At 44.4% G+C, this 26,869-nt stretch overlaps 1 protein-coding gene across 1 annotated transcript in view; it reads right to left on the bottom strand.

The window, feature by feature from the left end:
* The window catches only part of adck1 (aarF domain containing kinase 1), an 85,162-nt gene that overhangs the window by 21,000 nt on the left and 37,293 nt on the right, over positions 1–26,869 (bottom strand). The window contains exons 5-7 of the mRNA XM_083682950.1: positions 12,010–12,168; positions 11,345–11,503; positions 9,808–9,924 (exon numbers count right to left, since the gene is read on the bottom strand). Of these exons, the coding sequence (XP_083539076.1) occupies positions 9,808–9,924; positions 11,345–11,503; positions 12,010–12,168 (435 nt within the window). The remainder of the gene's footprint in view (positions 1–9,807; positions 9,925–11,344; positions 11,504–12,009; positions 12,169–26,869) is intronic.

The raw sequence follows: 26,869 nt of genomic DNA, 5'->3' as shown, positions 1-26,869 counted from the left end.
GGAGCTGGAGAAACGTAACCACTCTCAATTTCATAGACAGAGCTATGGATGCTAGGACTGACCATCCACAAGATTAAAATGATCGTTTTAACCATGTTTTGAAGCTATACAGTGCATTGTTTGGAGTAAAACAATCAAAGTCAAAGTCAAAGTGGCTTTAATGTCAATTCTCCACGTCAAGACACACAAAGGAATCGAGAGGACGTTTCTCACTCTCCCACGGTGAGACAGATAAAGTGCCCAGGCACAACAGATAAGACAAGACATACTAAAAGTAAAACATTCAATAAAAATAATTTAAACAGTGCAAAAAGAACAGTCAGTAAAGACAGTAAATAGCAGCCAAATACTGTGTATTCTGTGTACAAATAATAGTGCAATGGAGAACAATGGACAAAACAATGGAGTAAAACAATGGAGTAAAACAAGCTTACCTTTTGGGTTATGATGGGGTTAGACAGTTGCTCTTAGCTCAAGAGGCATTTATAAGTTAGATTCTTCAATAATCAATGGCTATATATTACTAATTTAAAAGTTAAAAAATGTATGTACCAATTACAGATTGCCCCTTTGAGACATGTCACAAGCACAGCACAGCACCAGGCATAGACATACACATGTACACACACAGGACATACATGTATGACAGAAAGGCAAAGATAATTTATTATTATTTATCTTGGATTATTATACTTCAAAATGAGGTTGTCTAAGTCTTGGTCTTCAAGAGCCTCTTGGGTGCTGGTGTTCTTTGTGATGTTGTATCAGTAAAATTTGCCATTTGCCCTCCTTGTAGTCCTTGCAAACGCTCGTCCTTCCTTTTCATAATTCTAGCAAAAATAAATTCCCTATCATGATAGAATGGTTGTTTATCTATTCAATCTATTATAATGCTGGTTTCATTTTTTTAGCTTTGCCAAAGCTTTGTCTGAGCATTCAAGCACTGAGCAGAGACAACAGTGCATATAGTAGCTTCATGAAATCAAGCCACATGCAGACATTCAAAATAACTGCGATCTGATCAGGAACATGTCGGCATGTTTCTACAACCTGTGTTCCTCTTGAGTCTCAATTATTTGATTTCAATTTCGTAAAAGGGGAGAGAAGCAACCCCTAATAAAAATGCAGCTTGCGGCGTGCCTGAGACTAATGTACGTTCGCAATTTGCATGTGCAAAAATTTCGGCCATCTTTACCTTAATATTTCAATAATCCAATGAGATGTTTGAATACCGTGTCTAGCGTTTTCATGATATGCAATGCATGTTTACAAAAACTCTGACTGAATAATTACAGTTTTCTAAATAAAACATTGCTAAAATCAAGACACAATAAAAATCATACTGCAAAGTATTCTGGGTCGCAAGGTATTGTTTGCTCTGCTCAGCGCTGTTTGCTGAATCAAATTGGGAACTGTAGTATGCAATTTTCAGGTCCATATCTAGTGAAGTGGCCAACAGCTTGATTGTGCATCTTTAAGTCCTATCTATCTACCAATATTCAAAGCTGATCTATCCTAAAAATAAAACCAAGGCAATTTGATATTGTAAATCAGTCTATACCTACGACCTGTCTCCTCAATGTGCTTCAGCTACTTTGATCGTTAGGTCCATCTGGCAGCTGTTGTTGTTGTTGTTATTTATTTATGAGTATGACAGCGCAGATCGTGGTGTTATTATTATTTATGTGGTGAAGAGTGTGAGGGGTATAATGGCACAGCTGTCAGCAATACGGTGTGCCAGCACTCAAGTGTGTGTGTGTGTGTGTGTGTGTGTGTGTGTGTGTGTGTGTGAGAGCGTGTGTGTATTGGTCCCCGTTATTCTGGAATGGCACTTGTTGACTCGAGGCGTAGTTATGAAATGGCAGGGGGGCAGTGTAAGAGTGGTGGACTGATATTGGGGGGGGGGGGTTGTCAGTGGATGTGTATGTCAGTGTCACCAGGGAAGTTTGGTCTAGTAATGTCCAGGGTCACCTGGAAGGACTGGGGTTTGGTGTATTTGGGTTTGGCAGGGTGGCTGTGACTGTGTGCCCATGGCCTGTGTGTTGGTTTGTGCTGTTTAAATAAATGTCCTCCCATCGAGGGCTTCCCCTTCTTCAGTCTGAATGTCTCCTCACTAAAACCTCCAAACCGTACACCAATCCACAGGCACGAAGGGCACGTAACACGCACACGCACACACACACACACACACACACACACACACACACACACACAACTTAGGCAAGGTACTAAAACTATTAGTCTAATGACAGCAATGTCTTCCAGAAATACATCCAATAAGGACAGACAGTTTACAGTAATGTCCATGATGAGTGCTTTGCGTGTGTGTGATTTACACAAGTATCCAGCTGTCACTCTCTCTCTCTTTTTACGAGCCACTTCAGTTCATCCCTCCTTCTCTTTATCCGTCTCTCTTTAAAGCAGTCACGAGTGCTATTAATCAACACGAGGCATATTTTAAACCTAGAAAGGGAGTAACTGACTTCATATATCATTAACTTGAACATCGTCTATCATACCCTTCCTTTAATAGCATCAACACACACAGTGCAACGCACTCCTGATGCTTCCCCAGAGATGGGCCTAAAGAGGCATTCAAAGACGTGATCCAATGTAGACTCGCTATGCGTGTGTATTAGTGTGTGTGTGTGTGTGTGTGTGTGTGTGTGTGTGTGTGTGTGTGTGTGTGGCCTGGGGAGGTGTGAGAAATCCGTATGATTCATGTCATGTCTAAGAGCCTGTATCGTCTCAGTGTCCCACAGAGACACACTCATTACTGAGCTCTCTCTCTCTCTCTCTCTCTCTCTCTCTCTCTCTCTCTATTTCTCTCTCTCTCTCTCTCTCTCTCTACTTCCCGTGTTTCCTCTCCTCCCTCACATATCTTCCTTTCACTACAATCCATCCCTCTCACCCTTTGGCTGCAAATTCTCACCCTCTCTCCTCCTATCCATTTCTTCACTCACTGCATAGTGCCACTCCCCACCCCTCCTCCCTCCCTCCTCCTATCCCTCCCCAGGCTGTGTAAAGACAGTGAGTGATGTCTGTCATAGGGAGAGTATGAGTATGAGATAATGAAAAACCTCATCAATACAATACTGTCATTACTGTTGGCAACGCTCTGCACCTCCACAGGGTCTGGAACCTTTGGGTAGGTGCTGGGTCTAGAACCTATGGGTAGGTGCTGGGTCTGGAACCTATGGGTAGGTGCTTGGTCTGGAACCTATGGGTAGGTGCTGGGTCTGGAACCTATGGGTAGGTGCTGGGTCTGGAACCTATGGGTAGGTGCTGGGTCTGGAACCTATGGTTAGGTGCTTGGTCTGGAACCTATGGGTAGGTGCTGGGTCTTGAACATATGGGTAGGTGCTGGGTCTAGAACATAATGGGCAAAGGGCCGGGTCTAGAACATTTGGGCTAAGGGCTGGGTCTAGAACATATGGGCTAAAAGCTGGGTATAGAACATATGGGTAGGTACTGGGACTAGAACTCATAAGTCGCAAGCCATCCATACCAGCTAATGCGGTACACAAGTTCGAGAAGGGAGAAAAAAAATCATCCGGGAAGGGTCTTCTACAAACTCCAGAGTGTCTACAACATTTGGGCTAGGGGTTGGTTCTAGAACATAGAACTTGATTTGGAACACATGGGTTAGGGGATGGATATAGAAAGCATATGGACTAAGGGCTGGGTCTAGAACATTTGGGCTAAGGGCTGGATCTAGAACCTATAGGGGCTAGGGACTGGGTCTAGAGCCTATGTGCTAGATTCTGGGCAAGAGAAACCAGTCGAATGGGACACAGATCATAGAGGATGAGGGCTAACAGATTAAAAAAAAATAAAAAAGAGACAGAGAAAAAGAGAGAGAGACAGAGAGAGAGAGAGAGAGAGAGAGAGAGAGAGAGAGAGAGAGAGAGAGAGAGAGAGAGAGAGAGAGAGAGAGAGAGAGAGAGAGAGAGGAGAACCCTATAGGGAAAGCTAATCAGGCAGAATCTAGCCACGCTACACTACAGTACATTATGCTACTCCCTCTGAGTCTGGCTGACTGAGATGTAGTGTGCTGTGAGATCTTGCTTCCCCCCACTGCTAACCCTCGAGGGACTGCTAGTGGGAGATTTAGACTTAAAGAGGAGGAGGAGGAGGAGGAGGAGGAGGAGGAGGAGAAGAGGAAAGAGAAAACAAAACTGCTCATCCGTTCATTTTCTTCTGTTCAGATTACACGTGTGCAGAGATACGCAGAGATACAGACAGACAGACAGACAGACAGACAGACAGACAGACAGACAGACTCACAGACAGACACACAGACACACAGACACACAGACTTCAATTTCCCAAATTCATTTCTCGGTGCGAGTGCAACCAAAGAACAAAACCCCCTAAAACAAAACAGACGAGAGACCTGTTCACCTATTCAGAGCACGTCGGGGCCGAGTCCAGAGAAAAGTCTATTTGGGCCATCATCAATCTTTTGATTACACACACGGCGGCTCGCACACGGGGTCTAGCAGACGCCATGGCCAGTTAATAATTCTATCCATTCTCCTGGCCCAAGACCCAGTCATTTATTATGTCCCATATCTATCTCATCAGCTGTCTAATAACGCTCATCATCATTGGCTAATGGCCGGGCCAAGCAGGCTCCCGGTACAGTGTTATGTGTGTGTGTGTGTGTGTGTGTGTGTGTGTGTGTGTGTGTGTGTGTGTGTGAGTGTGTGTGTGAGTGTGTGTGTGAGTGTGTGTGTGTGTGTGTGTGTGTGCGTGTGAATGTGTGTGTGTGTGTGTGTGTGTGTGTGTGTGAGCGTGTGTGTGCCCGTGTATTGGATGTGTATGTGTCTGTCTGGCTATGTTTGATGAGTGTGTTGTTTATGAGTGTGCATGTTTTCTTTGGTACATTCAACGTGTGTGTGTGTGTGTGTGTGTGTGTGTGTGTGTGTGCGTGCGTTTGATGTACGAGTGTTACCAAGTCCGCACATAATCAGCACTGTCACACCAGCCCCTCCTGTAATGAGAGAGCCAGGGAGAGCAGCAGTCAGGGTTGCCAGGTTCAGGGTTGGCTCTTTATGAAGGCTGATATTGGGCCGTGGCTGTAATCATGGCAACCTATTCCAGAGGCATTTGTGACGAACAGCTTACGTGCTGTGTATCCATAATGTATCTTCCGCTACAGGGACGGACTAATGCATTATGAATACAGCTCCGAGGAGTTAGGGCCTTGAATGTCCCTGTGTGACATACCAGGGCCCATTTAGACAGTGCCAAACAGCTGTATAACTTAGAATACTGAGCAGAATGTACTATTTTTGTCATTAAGATAGCCGTATAACTTAGAATACTGAAGTTGAATGTACTTGAAAACCTGACTTTAACAAAAAATAGCTGGATAACTTAGAATAATTAAGTAGAATATGGACTGCAAAAACCTTGTTTTAACAAAACATAGCTGTATAATTTAGAATGCTTTAGTAGAATGGACTTAAAAACTATTTTTTATAATGTCTACAACAACGTGACCATAATATAGGATGTAGCCAATACAAGTTTAAAGTCGACAGGCCGAGCAAACGATGTATGCCATGCAACCCCAATCTGTAGTATCCCAAAACACATCACGTGCTCTGCCGAGGATTTGATACAAATACAGTAGTTCCTGGGAATATCTAATATTTTGACTGTCAACCGTTATTGCAGATGCATGAAATGCAATACTGGGGATGGTGGGATTAGGAGGGAGAAATACGACAATGCAGTCTGTAATCCCATGAGAGGAGCGGGAGATTACACGCCTCCTAGATTAACACTGTCTGTAAACATGAAACTTGTGTGTGCGTGTGTGCGTGTGCGTGTGTGTCAGACAGTGACATATATACCAGTGTGATGTTTTCTAAAGAGGAAATAAAGAAAGAGATATGTAAAGAGATATGTAAAGAGATATGTAAAGAATGTTAATGTGGAGGAAATTAGACAGAGATAGAGAGATGGTTACATGGTGGGTAGAGAAGTAGGGAGGAGAAGAAGTGCATAACTAGCACTATCAACCCATAGACATGGAACAATATTCAATATTATCAATTATGCTATCATGCTATGAACTGTCTTACAAAGATAAATCCTTAGTAATAAACTGACGTCAGTTTGCCTGCTGGTACATTGTGGCTTTGGGAGTTGATTGATGTAGGAAATGAAAGAAAGAAAGAAAGAAAGAAAGAAAGAAAGAAAGAAAGAGTGAGGACAAAGGAGTTCTGTAAGATGTAAGTACAGTGCCACCCCATTGTCTAACGTCAGGTAGCACAAATCTGTCTGCACTGATTTGTCGAATGTCGCAAACAGTCATGCGATAGACCACAAGTAGCCAGACGGAAACGTGCTGTCGTATCGTTTCCTTGGTTACATTGCGCAGACTACTCGTAAGTGAAACAATTAATCTGTTCGTTATCTTCATGTTTTTCTCAATATTCAACGCACATGCGCTTGTACGAGTGGCTAATATGATGACATAAAATGGATGAAACCGATTTTTGAAGATCTATCTTCTAACCTGCAAAGATTTACACTCCGGGCACCAATTTGCTTCCGCTAAAGAGCGCTGCGAAACGAAATTGGTAATTTCGTTGAGCAAATTCGGTTAGCGTAGAGGAGGAGGTCTCCGGCAATGAGTAGATGGGGATAATTGAACATGACATGAAGATGTCCGTTGTCCTCGCCGATGAGGATTTCACTGTGAAATTTCACATTCTTGTATGTCTTGACATGTGAAGAATTGACAATAAAGCCACTTTGACTTTGACATTCGTATTTCACAAATGTATGACGTTTAAGTGTTTGTTTTTCTGATTGCAATGTTCTTTAAGAACAGTTCTTCATCATAAATCCCAGAAAAAATGAGCTTATCATTTTAGCTTATGAGTATAAGTCGTATAACAAGCTAGTCGTATAACACAATGTTTTACCTTTAAGAATGACGGGGAGAAGGCTCAGCGCTTGGATAGGCTAGCTGCTAATGAGAGTGTGTGTAAACATATGTTGTGGGATTTACAGCTAGGTTAGTCTGATAGCAGGGGCTGATTGAGATTTCACATCGCTAATTTCCCCACTGGGTCCCCCCTCTCTCCTCCCACTCACTTAGTCTGTAGGAAAATTGAGCCACTTGAGATAGTTAGAAACTCGATTGCGTTAGTGTGTGTGTGTGTGTGTGTGTGTGTGTGTGTGTGTGTGTGTGTGTGTGTGTGTGCGTGTCAATGTGTAGGAAAGACAGAAAACACCTGTAGGGCCAGTGCTGATGGAATGTAACTTGTGTGAAGCTCCCACATATGAACACTGGAGGCTAATTTGACCCATTAATCATAAAATCCCATTAGAACACCACCAACTGAATACTAGTGATAGACCAGAGATCCATTATCCCTGGATAATCATCTATGTATCTACACAGCATATCTGGCCAACGAAGGATGGGTGTATAAATGACAAGTGACTGAAGCTATAGTCTTTTGATGATGCGTGTGTGTGTGTGTGTGTGTTAACACACATAATCACATACAGTACACAACATTTTCAGTCGCTCATGCAAGGGCAGGCACGTGAGCAAAGTAATTCACACACACATGCACGCACGTGCCCACACACACACACACACACACACACACACACACACACGCCCACACGCGTGCACACAAACCAGTTCACTGAGCACAAGATGGTGTTAGCCACCTGCTGTGAAGCCATCTCAAACCCAGCACCTCTTTCAGCCATACTGATTGTCTCTACTCAGTGTGCAAGCCCTGAAACACACACACACACACACACACAATCACTTTTGCCATCACTCAAAGGTGTGTGTACGTTAAAAAGTCTCTGTTTCTTTGCTCAAAGGTATTTCCGGTACAACTACACGTGCAAGTTTCCTGGTTTCTATGTGTTTGTGCATATGTGTGTGTGTGTGTGTGTGTGTGTGTGTGTGTGTGTGTGTGTGTGTGTGTGTGTGTGTGTGTGTGTGTGCGTGTGTTAAGTGGGTGGTGACATACAATGACAGCAGTTATGATTTACCAATGATAGTATGAGGGCTTGTTTGATAAAACCCTTCATAGAATCATTTCATCATTTCGAGCTGTATCATACCAAGCTAAAACATGAACGGAAACAATTGAATCGTGTGAAAGCAGAGTTGAACCGGAGTGGTTTTTATTCTGTCGATGTAATATGTAATTTGATCACAGTCAGTGACATTGTTTTGTTTAAACACTGCACTGCGGCCCTAGCTAGGATGTACGAGGTTGACAAGGAGGAGACAGCCCGTCTAGACAAATCATGACCACTTTTCTTGGTCTCACTGTCTCTCTCTCTCTATCAGCCACAAACATATGAGTGGGAGGGAGGGAGGGTGGGAGAGAGAGAGAGAGAGAGAGTGTGTGTGTGTGTGTGTGTGTGTATGTTGGGGACAGTGCGATAAAGACGGAAAGAGAGGATTATTCTTTACTATCAAGACACCTCAGGAGGACATATCGGAATCAACAAATGACAGACACGCAATAACCCCCACCGCAATCTCCCAGCCAAATGTTTCTGTGATAACAGAGAGTATATTATCAATCAATAATCCATTGGTGCATTTCTGCTGATTCGGTCTTGAGTCTTTTCTGCTGAAAGCCCACGCAAGCCAATTCCCTGACACACACGTGCGCACACGCGTACGCACGCACGAACGGATAGAGAAACACATGCGTGTGCGCGCACACACACACACACAGGCACGCGTCTCGCCGCGTCAATCACATCAGTCGGTTACGGTTCCGACCACCACCCCTCGTTCTCTGGATTAGGCTCCTCTCTACAGATTCCCGTGGTTTTTGCGTTCCGCCATTGTGCTCAGGTGTAATGAACGGTATCGCAACCCCGCCAATATCTGCTGCCTGGGCCCGGAGTCACACACACACATTCAGCCAGGCAGCGGAATTAAACACTACTCCGTCTTGCGGGCAGCCGCAGCCACGACAATAGGCGAGCGTATTCTCAAACGAGAATAAATTGAATCCATCTCGGTGTACGGTCCGGGAATTAATATGAAAAAGAGATTTCTCTAATTATCTCGTCATCTGCTGAGGGGCGAGGAAGAGATGGAGGGAGCGAGGGGAGGGGAGGAACGGACGGAGGGAGGTGCAATACATCAGCCTAGCAGGGTCAATTTAGGAGATGTCAGTGCTCTTTTTGCAGTCTCTCTTTCTTTCTCTCTCTCTCTCTCTCTCTCTCTCTCTCTCTCTCTCTCTCTCATATTTGTGGCTCGGGGGGGCATTTGAGGACCAAAATCTGTTTTGTTGTGGTCTGTACACATATTCAAATCGACAATGCCATTTCCATATCATTAATAATAACAAATGACTTTAGCCTACAAGCTATGTTTCCTGGGATGTGTAAGTTCTAGCTCGCATTGTTGCTCAACTGTTACTGCCATCAACATCAGCCATCAACACAAGCCCTGTGGTAAAGAATTGACTACTGCAAATGCTTACAACTTTAAACCTGGCCCATAGAGCATTGCAGCACATACAATACGTTAACGGCGTATCCCCCCCCCCCTATTACTAATAGTAGCAGAGGCCTGAAAAACAGGGGCCTCTAATTCAATTTTGATATAAAGGTTTCAAAACGCTGCTTCAATGGTGGTTTTGGAGGCCTTTGAAGCCTGTCTGAAAACAAAATCCGGGGGAAGCACTGCAGTATGCAGTTTCCTTCAAGGGAAGGGACTCCCACACATTCGCAACGTTTGACTATTCTTCGTGCCGGGTTTTGGCCAGACGTAGACCTGTGCTGCCTTACCTCATTGACGTTGATGCCATGCCTCCTCATATAGTCTCGGTCGTTGACCTGGCCCCCCTCAGCAAAATCCATGGTCAAGATCCGCTTGGTAGACAGGTCCCAGTGGATCTTAGGAACCTGTGAGAGGATGGGGTGGGAGAATGGGGGACAGAACTGTAAGGCCCTGTCCAAAACCGACCCCTTGCCCCTACACATCTGAAAGGATCGGATCAGTATAAGCAAGATGGTGATGCTGTGCTAGCAAGTCAAGGGAAATCTGACGTTGAATCCTTTTGCTGTTATTCATCCCAGAGAGACATGTGCAAACAGATGCACACACACACACGCACACGCACACGCACACACACACACACACACACACACACACATACTGTAGTCGAACGCCCTTTGTGTGTCTGGGAGTAGACCAGACACATCTGATCTCTTGTTCTTTCCCCTCTGTTATTCCCCTGTTTCTGCTCCAGCAATCTACTGTCTGTCTCTTCGCATGGGCGGTCAACGCCACTCTAGACTTCCCCTCCCTCCCTCCCTCCCTCCCTCCCTCCCAGATACGAACTCAGGGATGGGAGGACGAGAGGAACGTGGGGATAATGTAAAAACACCCAACTTTCCTGGTCAACAGCGATTTTTCGGCTTCAATTCAGGTCGCAGAGGAACGTGGGAATTAGATGGAGGAGGAAAAAAGCAACGACAACAGAAAAATCCTACAGGCAAACAAACAGAAGACAGAACATGTGAAGGGACAGGGAATTGTCCAGAAGGACGTGGGAATGACAGCCATTTTGGAAAACGTGCACACACACACACACACACACCACATCCATTCTCTCGCAACCGCATGCATGTGTGAGTATGGAGCTGGGGGGGGGTGTTCTGGCTTTCCCTTCCACTGATAAGATACTATCAGCATGACGTCATAGACAGGTCTCAAGGAACATTCAGAATCCAAAAGATCAATCGTATTTGCTCCTAATCCTCCCCTGTAGAAGTAACTTGCTAAGCTTCAGTTCACTTCAGCTTTAGCAAAAGAAGGGATAAGGAAAGTGGCATATATATATATATATATATATATATATATATATATATATATATATAATATATATATATACACACACACACACACACATATATATATTATATATATATATATATATATATATATATATATATATATATATATATATATATATATCAACTATATAGCATATGTAGTCACTCGTTTATTGTTATTTAATTGTTAATTTGGGTGTTACTAGGTTGTGTTACTGGTTGAATCAATGCCTGTTCATACTAATAAATAAAAAGGCATACATTTCAACACGCCTTTGAGATGTCACACCAGCTCCTGGTCCAGAAACCATATGTTGTTATACCGGAGGGGTGGGGGGAGCTGATGGACACACACAACTTGTCCTCTGGGGACAATGAAGACATCACCTCTCTGTAAGTGTGTGAGTGTGCATGTCTTTGTGTGCATATATATATGTGTGTGTGTGTGTGTGTGTGTGTGTGTGCGCACACTGACATGCCTGCGTACCTCGAGGAAGGGGAAGTGTCCTATCATGGATGCCACCTTCTCAGCGTTGCGTCCCTCGTTGAGGAAATCTAGTTCCAGAGGCATGTTCTTCTTCGCCTCCTCCACCAGCCACATAAAGGCAAAGTCTGGGAACAGCCTGTGGACCATCCTCAACAGGACCTGAAGGGAGGGAGAGGAGACACACACACACACAGACGCACACAGACGCACACATCAGACACACGCACAGAGAGAGACAGTGAGACGCATAACAAACAGAGAGAACCAGCGCATCCGGTCTAAAACAGACCGGTACCGAGACAGTTTCTACCTCCAGGCCTTTTGAACAGCCAACTCCAGCTGGCCACCTGCACTACTTGCTGCTCATCAGCACATTAGACAATTTCCACTGACTCAGTGCATATCAAATATATATACACACTATTTATTACTGTATTGTTGTGCTAACGTAATCTTATACTTATTGCCTTATTTACACTTATATCTATTGCATTCATGGCCTATTGTGTTGGTATTGTATTATTTTATTGTTGTCCTGATATTTGAACTGTTGAGAGGAAGCTTGCAAAGTAAGCATTTCATTGTACAACTGACATCCTGTATCATGTGCAGATGATCAATAAACGTTCACTTGACTTGAACCACGCAAACAAACACACACTGACCTCGATGACCAGGATGTCTTTGGAGCTTTGCCTCTGCACCTTGGGGTGCTGGACCTTCACAGCCACCGTCCTCCCGTCGCGCACCACTGCCTTGTGGACCTGGGCCAGGGAGGCAGCGCCCTGGGGCACCTCCTCGAAGGAGATGAACAGATCACCCAGCTGGGGAGAGAGAGAGAGCGAGAGAGAGATGGACTGAATGTTAGTCTGAGGAGAGTGAGAGGAGAGGAAGAAGTGAAGAGAAGGAACTTAAGAGCTATGAGAGAGGGAGAGGAGAGGAGAGGAGAGGAGAGGAGAGGAGAGGAGAGGAGAGGAGAGGAGAGGAGGGGAGAGGAGAGGGTTAGTTAGTGGAGAGGAGAGGAGGGGAGAGGGTTAGTTAGAGGAGAGGAGAGGAGAGGAGGGGAGAGGAGAGAAGAGGGTTAGTTAGAGGAGAGGAGAGGAGAGGAGGGGAGAGGAGAGGAGAGGGTTAGTTAGAGGAGAGGAGAGGAGAGGAGAGGAGAGGAGAGGGTTAGTTAGAGGAGAGGAGAGGAGAGGAGAGGGTTAGTTAGAGGAGAGGAGAGGGTTAGTTAGAGGAGAGGAGAGGAGAGGAGAGGGTTAGTTAGAGGAGAGGAGAGGGTAATTAAAGAAAAGGGTAGGAGAGGGTTAGTTTACTTGTGTGGTTTGAAATGTGGAAAGACTGTGCCTGACTAAATACATAGATAGATAGTTGACACAGAGAGGCAACTGAGGTTTCTATGCAGTTCACAGGAGTGGCTGTGATGATGATGCCAGTCGCATTGCCTTTCAAAGGTCAAAGGTTATATTCAAACAGGGATCCACCTCCTCTGTGGCTCAGTAACAGCCACACACACACACACACACACGGGCATGCAGACATCTCACACCAAAGTCATCTCTCTTCCCTCTGTGTGTGTGTGTGTGTGTGTGTGGGTGTGTGTGTGTGTGCGTGCGTGCGTGCGCGCGCATGTGAGCATTAGTCGGCCTTATCAATCAGTGAGTCAGGGGTTTGCTGCATGACTGGGCTTTTCTAATGGAACCTCAGGAAAACAACAGCCCATCCATCTGCCTAACACAGGGTAGGCCTACAGGCACCAGGTCCCAGCTACATCACTTTATCTCTTACTCTCTCTCTCTCACTCTCTCTCTCTCTCTCTCTCTCTCTCCGTCTCATCCTCTGCTCTATCATTCATCCATCCCTGTCTCTCTCTCTCTCATCTGCTGTTCTATCACTTTATCGCTCCTTCTCTCCCTCTGCCTCACATGGGCACAGGCTATCAGCTAATATGTTAGTTTGTACAATGTTTAAATTGTACGCGGTGTAGAATTCTCAGTGGCAGTGACTGTTCGTAATGGGCTTTTTCTCCCGGACCGTATGTAGACCACTCTACAGGTATGTGTCTTTGCTCCTTCATAATGGGGATCGCTACGCTACGCTATGCTACGCTATGCTACGCTATGCTACGCTATGCTACGATACGCTACGCTATGCTACGGTACCTAGCCTTGTACAGTCCAGACCTGTGACATATGGGACCTACAGTATAGCATGTTCCTTGTGGAGATGGGTAATGGTAAGTAATGTTGCACATTTTCAAGAAAAACATAACATGTTATCTGTGCTCCTACATACTCTCTACGTCAGGCGGCTTAAACACCGACTGAGACTTCTTCGTCAGCCGTGTTTTCTCCTGTATCGTCAATGACAAGTCCATATTCTGTTGGTGACTGTAGTCCAGCTGAGGCACACATATGACCGTCTGAAGGTAATCAGACCAGGGAGAGACATGGGACCAGGCATGGATGACAAAGGGGTGGGACCAGAAAGGGACGTGGACGAGACTGCGAGAGGGAAGAATGAGACAGAGACGGATGAGGTCCTCTCCCACACTCTGCCTGTGTGGACGTGGGTGCTGTTTCACCCGACCTCCCTGAGGAATGACATCACATCAGCCCACACAGCTCAAACTCATCTCAAGCTTTCACACTAGGGAGAGCAGCAGGCTAACACACTGCACCCCAACGACCTTGCTCCACACACACACATACACACACACAAATGAACACACACTCACACACGCACGCACGCACGCACGCACGGGCGGGCGGGCCGGAGCGCAAGCCCACACATGCGCACGCACGCGTACGCACATAATATAAGTAAATAATGTGAAATACTCCAAAAACAACAACTTTACACATCCAGTGAGCGTTGGATGATGTGTTCATGATTGCGGAGAGTGTTGGCGCCGGGCATTTGGGTACATGCCCTTTGTGTCTGTCAGAATATTGGTACCAGCCAAACAGGCAGTGAGCGGGCAGCAAACGGGCAGAGGAGCAGATAGATGCAGGCGCCGGCAAGGAGCCAGGGTCTGTGTCTGCCCCATGGTGCCAGGTGAGCTGTGCCCAGTGGCAGGTGACTGGAGCCGGTGCCAGGGTAAAATGGGCATGTGTCTACCTGAATGTGTCAATAGGGAAAACCCATCTCTACACACACGCATACAGATCCTAGAAAAACACACACATGCATACACTGACACACACACTCACACACACAGATCCTAGAAAAACAAACACATGCATCCACTGAGACACACACACGCATGCACGTATGTGTACACACACACACACTACAGGAACTTGGCACACACTCAATGGTCAACACATGGAAACCCATGCGGAGAACAGAGGAACATACACACACAGTGTGTTGGGAAACACGGCTGGGACAGAGCCCAGAATTCATGGATTAGTAAGAAGATGGAATAAAGAGCTGGTATCTCACCCTGAACACACGCACACGCACACGCACACGCACACGCACACGCACATAATTAGCCTGGGTGTGAAGGTTAAGCAGAAGTCCTCTGGGACTGAAGTCATTAGATCACACTGCTATGCATATACAGTAGCTTGCGTGTCACAATCAATACGCTCCCCCAAGGAGACAGTCCATTGTGTTATAACAGCCTGTGTGGTTAACATAACAAGGTGTCACAGGCAATATGCTCCCCACCGCAACACCTTGGTATCATTATGCTCTATCTGGCAGTGCATTAATTTAAAACTGTCACATGCAATATGCTCCCTACCAAAAGACTGTGTGGTATACATGTATTAATAGTCTGTATGATAGTTTATTAATGTGTGTCACGTTTAATGTGCTCCCCACAGAGAGGACGCAAACAAACACGCCTCACATTCAATACCTTCCCCTATTCTACAATAACACAATCATATCATGTCAGAAACAATTACTACAAAATAGATACTGGCATTATTCTACGACAGAAAGGATCCATATCATGACCTAAACACTACAAAACCCCACCCCCTACCCCCTGAAAAAGAGCTAATCTTAAAAAGCAAAAGTCATCATACAACCTTTCTCTAACCTCTGCGACATATTTGTCATTGTTTTTCCTCTTTTTTCTTCTTTTTTCCCTGCCTCTCTGTCTGTCTTTAAAAAAAAAAAAAAAGAAACCGGCAGCGCCTGCATCTCTGACCCGGCCTGTCCTTTTGTGAAATTATCGGATAATCTACGTCTTTTTCTCGCGGGGGGCTTATCTAAAGCCCCCAGATGACTGGGCACACAGATCAGCTCAGTGGCGGCTGCGATGGCCCGATAACGCCACACAACCTTTGAACCCTGAGTGAGTGACGGGGCGGGCGGTGGCCATGATTGTAGCACCATCATTTCAATCAGACAGATGAATAAAACAAAAGGAGAGAGAGAGAGGGAGGGAGGGAGGAAGGGGGAGGGAGAGAGAGAGAGAGATAGGGAGGGAGAGAGAGAGAGAGAGGGGGAAAAGCAAGTGAGAAACTGAGCCAAAAAAAGAGGATAAAAAAAGACAAGTATATGGGGCCCTCTTCTGTGAGAAAAAGTGTGAAAAGGAAAAGAAAATGGTGAGGGGAGTTATAAGGATGTTGTTCTGTTGAGGGCCTTTTTGAGTTAGACTGAGTGGTGAAGTCAAGTGGACCCCACAGTGTGTGAGGGAATGGATCAGAAAAGAAAATAACGTGCATGTACGAACACACATGCAAATCAAACAAATGAGCTTAAAGTGCTGCTTTTATTTGAGGGTATTTGTATAAATATTGGTTACACCATTTAGAAACAACAATACTTTGTATACATATTCCTCCTATTTCAGGACACCAAAAACATTTGGACATATGAAATATTATATCCACATTAAGGACTCATGTTTAGTATGTGTCCGCATAACATTTGCATGAAAATATGTGACGCATGCCTTAGGTATGTGACCCATTGACCCCACACTGGATATCTTCTCTGGTGAAGCTCTGCCAGGCCTGTTCTGCATCTTTTGTTTTCTTTTTTGTTCTGAAGCCTCATCTTCAGCAAATTAAATGCATGTGCAATTGTATTTAAATCTGGTTGACTTGGGCAGTCAAAAACTTTCCACTGGTTGACTTGGCAAGTCATGAACTTTTCACTTTTTGGCCCTGAAAAACTTCCTAGTTGCTATGGTAGTATGTTTGGGAGTCATTGTTTTGCTGTATGATGATGCGTCGTTCAATGAGTTTGGAGGCATTTGCTGGTACTCAAGCAGACAAGATGTTTGTGTATGCTTTAGAATTCATTCTGCTGCTGCTGTCAGGAGTTACATCATCAATGAAGACAAGTGATCAAGTTCCAGTGGCAGCCATACTGTACATGCCCAAGCCATAACACCTCCTCCACCATATGTCACAGATGAGGTGTCGGATTTAGGGCGGTTCATTTTGTTCCTCCACACTCCTCACTGGTTAATCTTTGTCTCATCTCTCCCCAAGACCTTTTTCCAGAACTGCAGGCTCTTTTAGATTTTTTTTTTTAGAAAACTGTAATCTGGCCATCCTGTTTTTGAGGCCATCTAGTGGTTTGCACCTTGCAGTGTAGCCTCTGTAGTTCTACTAGTGAAGTCTTCTGTGGGTGGTAGTGTCTCACGCATGCATGCGTACCTCCTGGAGAGTGTTCCTGATCTGTCAAACAACTCACCGGTGTTTTATTTTTAATGATGTTCCAAACTGTTTTTGCCTTAGGTTTGGGCTATTTCTCTGTCTGATCTTTCAGATTTTTCAGCCTCATAATGGCTTCTTTCACTTTCATTTACACCTCTTTGGTCGTCACCTTGACAGTTACCAATAGCAGACTCCAAAGGCAAATACAAAGCTTAGAAAAAGGACGAGACATTGACAGCTCTCTTGTGCTTGCACAAATGATGCGACAGAACCCACCTGACTAATCAGAAACACCCGTAAATCCAATTATCCAAATACCTTTGGTGCACTCAAATAGGGGGACTATGTATAAAAAGTGTTGTCATTTCTAAATGTTTATACAAATACCATCAAAGAAAAGCTGACAATCTGTACATTAACACAATTTGTTTGATTTCAACAATTTCAACAACAAACTTTTGAAATATAGAGCCAAAAAAAGAAATGCTTCACTGTCCAAATACTTACGGAGGGCACTGTATCTTATCCAATTGAATACAACTTCATTAAATCTCGTTGGAAGTCAAAGCATTATCAAAGCAAAAAACTGCATTCATCCTCTCGAAACACAAACCACAAACAAAGGTCAGATGGCTGAAAACTAGGCAACCCCATAGTAACACCGACTACCACTTCTTTGTAAGCCATGTTTGCATTCTCCTCCTGTAAATGACAAGTCTATATTCTCTTGGTGACTGTTGTCCAGCTGAGGCATACATATGAATGCCTGAAGGTAAGCAAACACTGCATCTGTTTAAGGTGCAGTATCGACTACCTCTGATCGTTGACATCACACGCCATTGTCTCTCTCTCTCTACCTCTCCCTCTCTCTCTCGGGGAACAGATATTAGCTACATGAGCAGGATGATACTGTTGTTGTTTGTGTGTGTGTGCGTGTGTGTGTGTGTGTGTGTGTGCGTGCGTGCGTGTTTTCTACTGCACATGCAATGAACAATCTGTGAACAATGCATTTGATAGGTAAACATCAGACATAGAAAGATGCAAATGTTATGAATTTTGAATACATTAATCATCAGGTTGAATACAACTATCCATTATTCCTCATTTTGGTGACAGGGTGAGTGACAGGACAGTGTTCTTCTTCACATGGGAAGCTTTTGCAAGTTGTAAACATCTACAGTGCTAGCCGATATCCAGGCACGTCTCTCTCTCTCTCATTTTTATAGTAAAGTATCTTCAATTATTCTTTTTGTTTTTCCCATTCTTCCTTCCTGCCATAACCGTGATCTTCTTTTGAAATTGGTGATGTTATCTTAATTATTGAAATCCAAAATGCAATGCCGTTCAACATCTGACAGCATGTTGTCCCTCTTCAAATGGAAATTGTTTTTCGTTTTCCGAGGCTAGGCTATTTAAATGGACATGGCAGAATATAATAACTCCATATTGGCAAATAATGCTTCGCTCACTCTCAAGGCCAGGAAAGAGAAATATTGGCCAGAAACAAATAAATAATAGCGTGTTTTATAAAATACAAAAAGTGAGTCAAGCTCATTATGTTTGTGAAATTAGGATGGAGTGATTATAGTAAGCACAGCTACACAGGTCTCAACCAATCAGTTTTCTGACCGACGGTAGCATCATCGTTCTGAGCCGACGATATGACTATTTTAACTGCGGGGCCACTTCAAATGACACTTGGCGTGATTGTCTGATGATAAGGACAAGTCACGTACGCATTTGGCGTTACAGTAACTCCCTCTAACCCATGATGCAACCAATCCAATATGGCGGATTGAACAAGTCGAAAACTCGCTCAACCTGGGATCCGTCTGTGGCTTCGGTCAAACAGTGCACTATAATACATCTCTGTCTTCTATATGCCATGTGGAATAGGGTGTCATTTGACACACAGTCTAGTTATCATGAGAAGGGCCTTAGTGGATTGACCTAACAACCCAACCACGTCACCTGGAACGACTGGCATTTATAAGAGAAGAAGGAGAAGCATTTTGACTTGGGGAGGGAGGGGGTGAAAGAGAGGAGGAAGGCAGCTTGACCTCAAACGGCCCGTTTGCTCTCCATCTGTTTCCCACTCCCTCTAATGCTCCCTTTATTCCCTTGCATGTCTATTCACTTTCCTCTCCTTCCTGAATCACTCACTCAATCACATCTCTCTCTCTCCATTCTTCCATCCAAGCCCTCTTTTTTCCTCTCTCTCTCTCTCTCTCACTAATGCTCTTGGTCGCTTTATTCTCTTGCATGTCAACTCTCTCTCTCTCTCTCTCTCTCTCATCCCAGGGAGAGCTAGGGCTCGTGGCAGAACACCATGGGCCGTGTGAGTAGAAATCACAGGTGTTCTCAGCACTGACTGACAGCACTGACCCTATAAGCTCCCGCTGAGAGTAATTTTCAGGGTCATCGACACACACACACACACACACACACACACACACACACACACACACACACACACACACACACACACACACACACACACACACACACACACACACACACACACACACACACACACACACACACAGCCAATGCGACTTCTTGTGCTGTGCTTCCGCTAATAGTGGTCGCCTGGCACATTATGCATCCTTCCTGCCCTTAATGGCACTAGGAGGTCCCCTGTCCCTCAGTCACCGGAGGTCAACAGTGTCAAATCACAACCCTAAATCATACATCAGTATACAGCAGACAAGCAATCCAGGAGTCACTCCCCACTGAGCACCATGAAAGCCAGCACACAGGGGTGCCACTTTCTCCTGGAACAGAAATGATTATCATCATGACATTATCATCACAGTCAGTTAGCAGTAGCTGAGATTAGCAAGGAAGCTGGTATCAATCAGTTAGCTAGCCAATTCTATTAAAAAAAATTATAATAATAAAAAATAAAGAAACGCTACAATTTCACCTCGTCTCATCTTGTGGACGAACAGCGTAAAGGTTCTGAGCTGAATCCTGAACTGAATCCAGGATTCCAACTCCTCATCATGGAGCGCTAGAAGGCAGCACAACAGAATCCTGCTCCCAATCCTGTGCTTTTTTAAATCCATGAGGGGGAGTGCTCAAGTACACACTTCAGGGAAAAGCTAAAGAACTGGGACACATACAGTGCAGGAATAAAGAACACACACCCTAAGGCCAGACTTAGGGAACATAACGTAGTAGTAATGAACGTCTCACACTCTTCTCTCCCATTTATTCATACTCAATGCAAAAAAAAAGAAAAAGAAAAGATGTTTAAATGACATAGAAGATTGTTTGGGCGAAAAAGACAGGAACTTCAATGGAGCCCCAGTAGATGGTATAGTCCATTGGGTCCCATGTATTAACGTAGACATTCTTACTATTGACTTAACATGGGAAGGAGACGTTGCAAAACGTACATATACATATATATATATATATATATATATATATATATATATATATATATAATCCTACATTTTCACACAATCTGTATGTAGTCTGTCACAACTCAAGTAGATGGGCCAAACGGTTTTGAGAAATATTCAGTAACCGCTTATATAACGAGACACACATTCTTCTGTCATCGCAGTGACATTTATTCCACCTACATTTTGGGCTCGGTGGCCTTCGTCAGATAATTGGGACGCAGCGTGACTGCCTCATGCTCCAGAGCCAGAGCAGGTATGTTGTGAGTGGTCAGGCCATGATGAGTAACAGCACCCAGGCCTGGCTGTTCCCGACTACAGTATAGCCCCAGGCTGGCCGTGATAGAAAGTGACATTTTTACATGGAACTGCTGTAGGAGCAAAAACTTCATCTGGGGGAATATGTATACAGGCACATTCACTTAAAACTCTGCCCTTGGGGAGGCAATTGGTCTCATTTAATGTTGATGTGGGAGAGGAGTTTGTTTGTAGAAACACATTTTTGTCTGCCCTCTCTCTCTTGTCTTACCCTCTCCTCGCTCTCCTCCTGTGTGTGTGTGTGTGTGTGTTTCATACGGTTTGTCAGTTTTTAACGGACAAACATTTTCTGATGAGTTGAACTTTTGACAGGCACACTACACGCCTCATCCGTTTGAGTCAATTAGAAACAGGGAAGCGGTCGTGCTTCTGTTTGTTTACGCCCACAGATAACAGATCAAATCAGATAGGGACTTCATATACATACAGTGTAAGTTGTTGTCTGTTTCCCCGATGGACTAGTGTGACCAGCAACTTAGCCGTAGGCTTAGAGTAATCCTCCCCTCCTCTTTCTCTAGGTGTTTAATGGAACTTTTTTCCCAATTGTATATATTTCCATTCTATAATGCCCATGGCAAAGTCAAACAATAACAAAGTTATACAAAGATGGGAAAAAAAAAAAATGAAACTAAAATAAATAAAAAAAACTGATATGATCTCTTATTTTGGGAGCATGGCTGATTGTGTCTGCCTAAGAGAGATTCAGGCCAGCTCTAGGAACCGGTTCAGGCTTGAACAGCGGCCTCTAAGTAGCTCTTTAGCTCCTCTCGTGATACCACATCTATCAGACTGAGTGCTCTCAGGGAAAGTTATTACAGAAGGTAATACATATTAATGCCACGGGGACCAAAAAAGATGAGAAAACTATGTTTTCATTCCGTGCCTTGGGATTGAACACATTTGCACACTAAACACAGGAAAAACACACACACACAGACATACACACGTACACAACAACGCTGGTATCCTCATTAAGGGATATGTTTCTCTTCAGTGACCTGCTTGCTTTTGCACCATGTTGTGGCGGTGTCGTTTTAACATGGCTGACAGGGATAATCACTAGCTTTCCCACAAACAGAACACTTGTGTGTCTGGCAGAACAACGTACTCTTTGGTGTTACTGACACGCTAATGGCTGTGGCAAGCACTGTATCGTCTCTTTAAAGGTGTAATTAAAACATTTATTGTCTTCCCTCTCTCTCTGGGAACGGATATTAGCTACATGAACAGACTGACACAGTTGTTGTTTTTGTGTGTGTGTGTGTGTGTGTGTGTGTGCATACATGTGTGTTTTTGAGGGATATAAAATCTGTTTCTGAGGGGTAATAACAGGGTGTGCACTGTAGTTTAGAAACTTCCGGATGAAATTGCAGTGCTCAACAGAACACACAGCGAGCATCTCAGGACAATACGCTTGTTTACACACTCTGAAAGGCAAGGCTTCAATTCCTCTGCACAGGCAATGAACAATCTGTGAACAATGCATTTGATAGGTAAACATCAGGCGAAGAAAGATGGAAAGATGCAAATGTTTTGAATTTTGAATACATTAATCATCAGGTTGAATACAACCATCCATTATTCTTCATTTTGGTGACAGGGTGAGTGACAGGACAGTGTTTTTCGTCACATGGGAAGCTGGGATTTACAGTATTAGCCGATATCCAGGCACGTCTCTCTGTTTCTCTCTCTACAACGCTGGTATCCTCATTAAGGGATATGTTTCTCTTCAGTGACCTGCTTGCTTTTGCACCATGTTGTGGCGGTGTCGTTTTAACATGGCTGACAGGGATAATCACTAGCTTTCCCACAAACAGAACACTCGTGTGTCTGGCAGAACAACGTACTGTTTGGTGTTACTGACACCCTAATGGCTGTGGCAAGCGCTGTATCGTCTCTTTAAAGGTGTAATTAAAACACGTATTGTCTTCCCTCTCTCTCTCTCTGGGAACGGATATTAGCTACATGAGCAGACTGACACAGTTGTTGTTTGTGTGTGTGTGTGTGTGCACGTGTGTTTTGGAGGGGTAATAACGTTTAAGTTTAGAAACTTCCGGATGAAATTGCAGTGCTCAACAGAATCAACAGAATCTCAGGACAATAAGCTCTAAACACTCTGAAAGGCAATGCTTCAATTATACTGCACATGCAATGAACAATCTGCAAACAATGCATTTGATAGGTAAACTACCGATATCTACAGTACTAGCCGATATCCAGGCACCTCTCTCTCTCTCTCTCTCTCTCTCTCCCTCCCTCTTTCTCGTTGAAGATGTTAATCACACGTTCTGAGGGCTGAGCAAACTCTATGAATAGGCATAGCTGGGCCTCTTGTAATCAGAGAGAGAAAGAGATTAGCACTGTAAAGATTCAACATTATCCTTTTGCCATATGAAATAAATCAACGGCACTTTTAATACTATCCATGTACAGATCCTTTGAAGGAAAATTCAAGCACTGCCATCTTGTCACGTTTTGAGAAAAAAATCAAATAAAGGCAGGACTAGAGTGCGGACACAAGGCCCTTCACTGTTTTCATTTGTTTCTTTCTCTTTCTTCTCCTCTTCTCCTTCTCTCTCTCTCTCTCTCTCTCTCTCTCTCTCTCTCTCTCTCTCTCTCTCTCTCTCTCTCTCTCTCTCTCTCTCTCTCTCTCTTTTCTCTGAAGTAATAGCCTATGCAAACACAGGCTACAACTTGATTTGAATTATGCAGTACAATAATGGACAACTGCTTTAAATATGTAATTAGAATATGTTTATGCCTGTCAATAAATCATAAATCAAATCAATGATTCCTCACTTCAAAGTTTTAAAGTGAGGAAAAAAAAAAAGTGTGTGTGTAGCCTTAAGATCCACCTTCATCAGACATTCACATTGGGCCGTTTTTAAGTCCGTAGGATGAGGGTGGTGACAGAGAGGGATGGGAGATGGAGAGAAGTGCTTCAGTCCTGGGCTACAACATGCATCATGATCAGAGAGGCCTGTCAGAAAGTCTACTGGGACCAGTAATGATTGCTACAGTAGCGTAGCCTAGCACCCTATTTCCATACTGAACTGGCGCTCTGAAATCTGGAACTTGAACTGGAATTCTGATGGACAGTCAATCGTCGGTCGGGGCTGAATCATGTTTCGTCGCAGCCGAAGACGAGATTGTAGCCAAAATCTTCTTTCTTTTTTTTTAAATCAATGTTGGCGGTTCCACAAATGATTTTGAATGTGATTGGCTTCACAAAGGTCCAAGCAAATTGTCTTTGTAGTCCTTTGCGGTGCGTTCGTTCACGGCTTACAATATCATGGACTTGATGTTACTTCCTACTGTAGTAGTAGAGAAGGCCAGTATGTCTGAGAAGGTTGGTCATGTGTGAGGAGTCGTGGGCACTGCACAGATGGAGAGATACCCGTCTGCCTCTGGGAGGAGAGGAGAAGAGGGGACCAGAGCGAGATAGAGGGAGAGATAGAGAGATGGCAAGTAGAGAAAGAGAGATGGGGAGGAGAGAGAGAGAGAGAGAGAGAGAGAGACAGATAGTGCTGTGTGCGTTTATGGTAATGTCTTAATCTCTTCCCATGCATGGAGTGGAGGGAGGGAGAGGAGAGAGAGAGACCCAGGAGGCATTCTCTCTACTTTCCATTCTGCTCGCCACACGTGTGTCAGCAGTTGCATCCTCAAAGCAGTCAGAGAACATTCTAGAGCTATTACCGGGACTTTGTAATGCAGACACATTCGAAAAAGGTTAGCGGTATATACTAATACTGTTAGGCCTTCATTCTAAGACTGTTAAATTCCCAAGAAGCTAAGTATGCGATATGTTCTGTACGATTAGTTTGGCATGTATACAAGAACAGGTACAGGTTTATAAGAACGAATAGGGACCACTCCTAGAAAAAGAAGAGCAAATGCAAGCGGGCGTATTTTTTTCCCCCCGAATTGGCATTCACAATTCTCTATCTCCGATGATCATGTGATGTCAATACAAATTTGTGCCCGAGTACGCCAGATGCAGTGTGGTCTTGTGTAAGTTGGTAGAGCATGGCATCAGTAACGCTAAAAAAAAGTTGTGGGTTTTCGATTCCCGCAAACATGTATGCGCTCACTGTACTGTACGTCCATTTCAATAAAGGGTGTCTGACGAATGGCATGTTCTTAAATTTATAGGTCAAGATCATAGAGGCTACACCCGACAGGGGGTCCAGCATTTCACCAGGGATTCAGCATTTCACCTGTGCCTAAGAACTCTTCGAGGTCAAAACGAACGGTTTCCCTGACGATTCTCTCGCGTGAGATCAATTTTGCTAAGCCTTCTGGCTTTTGCTCACCCTCTAAACACAGGATAAATATAACCTAAGTGTGATTGGAGCCATAAAGATCCTACAAATCTTCATTAATTCTAATGGTGTGCACCCTTGAGAGCGTTCTACGGTATTACCTCAGAGAGACATGCAAGAGGCTAATGTGGACATCATGTTTTGAGTGTAAGTTCGGGGGGGGGGGGCTAACCAGGCGTTCATGACTAAGTCATGCGATAATGAATTATGTAAACCCGATGTAACGATCATAGGAATCCCACATGAGAACAGCTGAGAACGCAGGACGCATTCATTATGCAAATATGCTAAACGGAATAAAGACGCGCAACTCCGCTTGTATTCCCCGAGCAGAACATCTAGGAGCAAGGATGGACCTTCGGATGATGTGCACTTGTGAGAAAGGTGGTTGAGCCCCTCACCGTTCCAACTCTCCCGTGCCAATCCCGTTATAGCTTATGCTAATTTCTCCTCTGCTTATCAATATGCTAATATATGCGCGCTGGCCCCAGTCCCAGAGGTGGCACCTGTGGTGAAATCCTGACGTTCCCTAAAATGAGTTATGACACAAACAAAGTGGTCCCCATGGAAACACAGTTGGTCAACGTGGCAACAGTGTCAGGATCAAAATGGTAAAGTGGCCAACATGCCTCCTGGAGATAAAAATAAAAAGAACGAGAAAAAATAAAAAGAAGAGAGAGAGCGTCAATTGGCATCTTCGGATTCTGACAGGGTTGGCTTTCCTCACAGACTCCAGATGCACAGAGCAGAGAGTCCGAGGGTTTGACGGAGAAAGAGAGAAAGTGAGAGAGAGAGAGAGAGAGAGAACGAGAGAAAGAAAATGACAACATGACAATGCATTCAACTCCCATCAAGAGTCTGCTGTGTTTGCCAATGGTGACAGTCACAACATAAAAAAGCAGTGGCTTAATAGTTAATAGCAACATTATGCAACCACAACCATCTCAAAGAACACTCATGAGGGGGGGGGGGGGGGGGGGGGGGTTATTTGGTGTTAGCTTGTCATGCCTGGGAAGGGATACAGTGCTGTTCAGAGCATATTTAATTTGGTAAAACAGCATATTGCATGGCCTTGCTTTTCAGCACTTTCACTGGAGAATGGAGCTGACAGCTTGCAGAGCCACCAGTACGGCACACACTCCAGATCCACACAGTGGGACTGCATATGTCACCACAAATGGCAGTAGTAGAGAAAACGCACGCACGCACACACACACACGCACACACACACACACACACACGGAACGGAAATAGTGAAAAAGGAAGAAAAACTAAACGCACACTCCAGGCTTTGGTCATCAGTGTTGCTTCTCCTCAAGCTGTTCAATCGGAAGGAAATCAGCGAATGGAACAGAGAAACACAGATAGTGTTTCTTGGAATGAAGAAGGCAAATCTAAATCTCTTGGGTATAAATTGGGTAAATCATCGACCATTTTATATTCTAATTATGAAATGACAAGTGTTTGTAGTACTGGTGCAGAAGTAGTTGTAGTGGTGGTGGTGGGGGTGGTAGTAGTATTAGGGGGTGTTTGATTTGTGCAGGGGGGTGGCAGGCCTGGTAGTAACCCTCAGTCGGGGGGGGGGGGTGGTAGTTGTAGTAGTAGTGTTGAATGTGGTGTGGTAATTGTAATAGCTGCAGTAGTAGTAGTAATGGTGAAACCAGTAGTAGGGTGGAGACTGGGTGAGGGCTGGGTGGGGAGGCAGTGAGTTTTTACTTGCTCCTGGGTGATGCCAGGACTGGTAGTAACTCACAGTGTTTGTAGTACTATAGTGGTAGTAGTAGCAGTAGTAGCAGTAATGGTGACACCAGCAGGAGGGTGGGTGGGGAGGTTGTTGGAAGTGTTGGG

Source organism: Argentina silus (genome assembly GCF_951799395.1).
Source record: "Argentina silus genome assembly, chromosome: 13".
In the NCBI taxonomy this organism is placed as follows: Eukaryota; Metazoa; Chordata; class Actinopteri; order Argentiniformes; family Argentinidae; genus Argentina; species Argentina silus.
The sequence above is the reverse complement of the archived record's forward strand: the minus strand, read 5'-3'. Positions and strand labels throughout refer to the sequence as shown.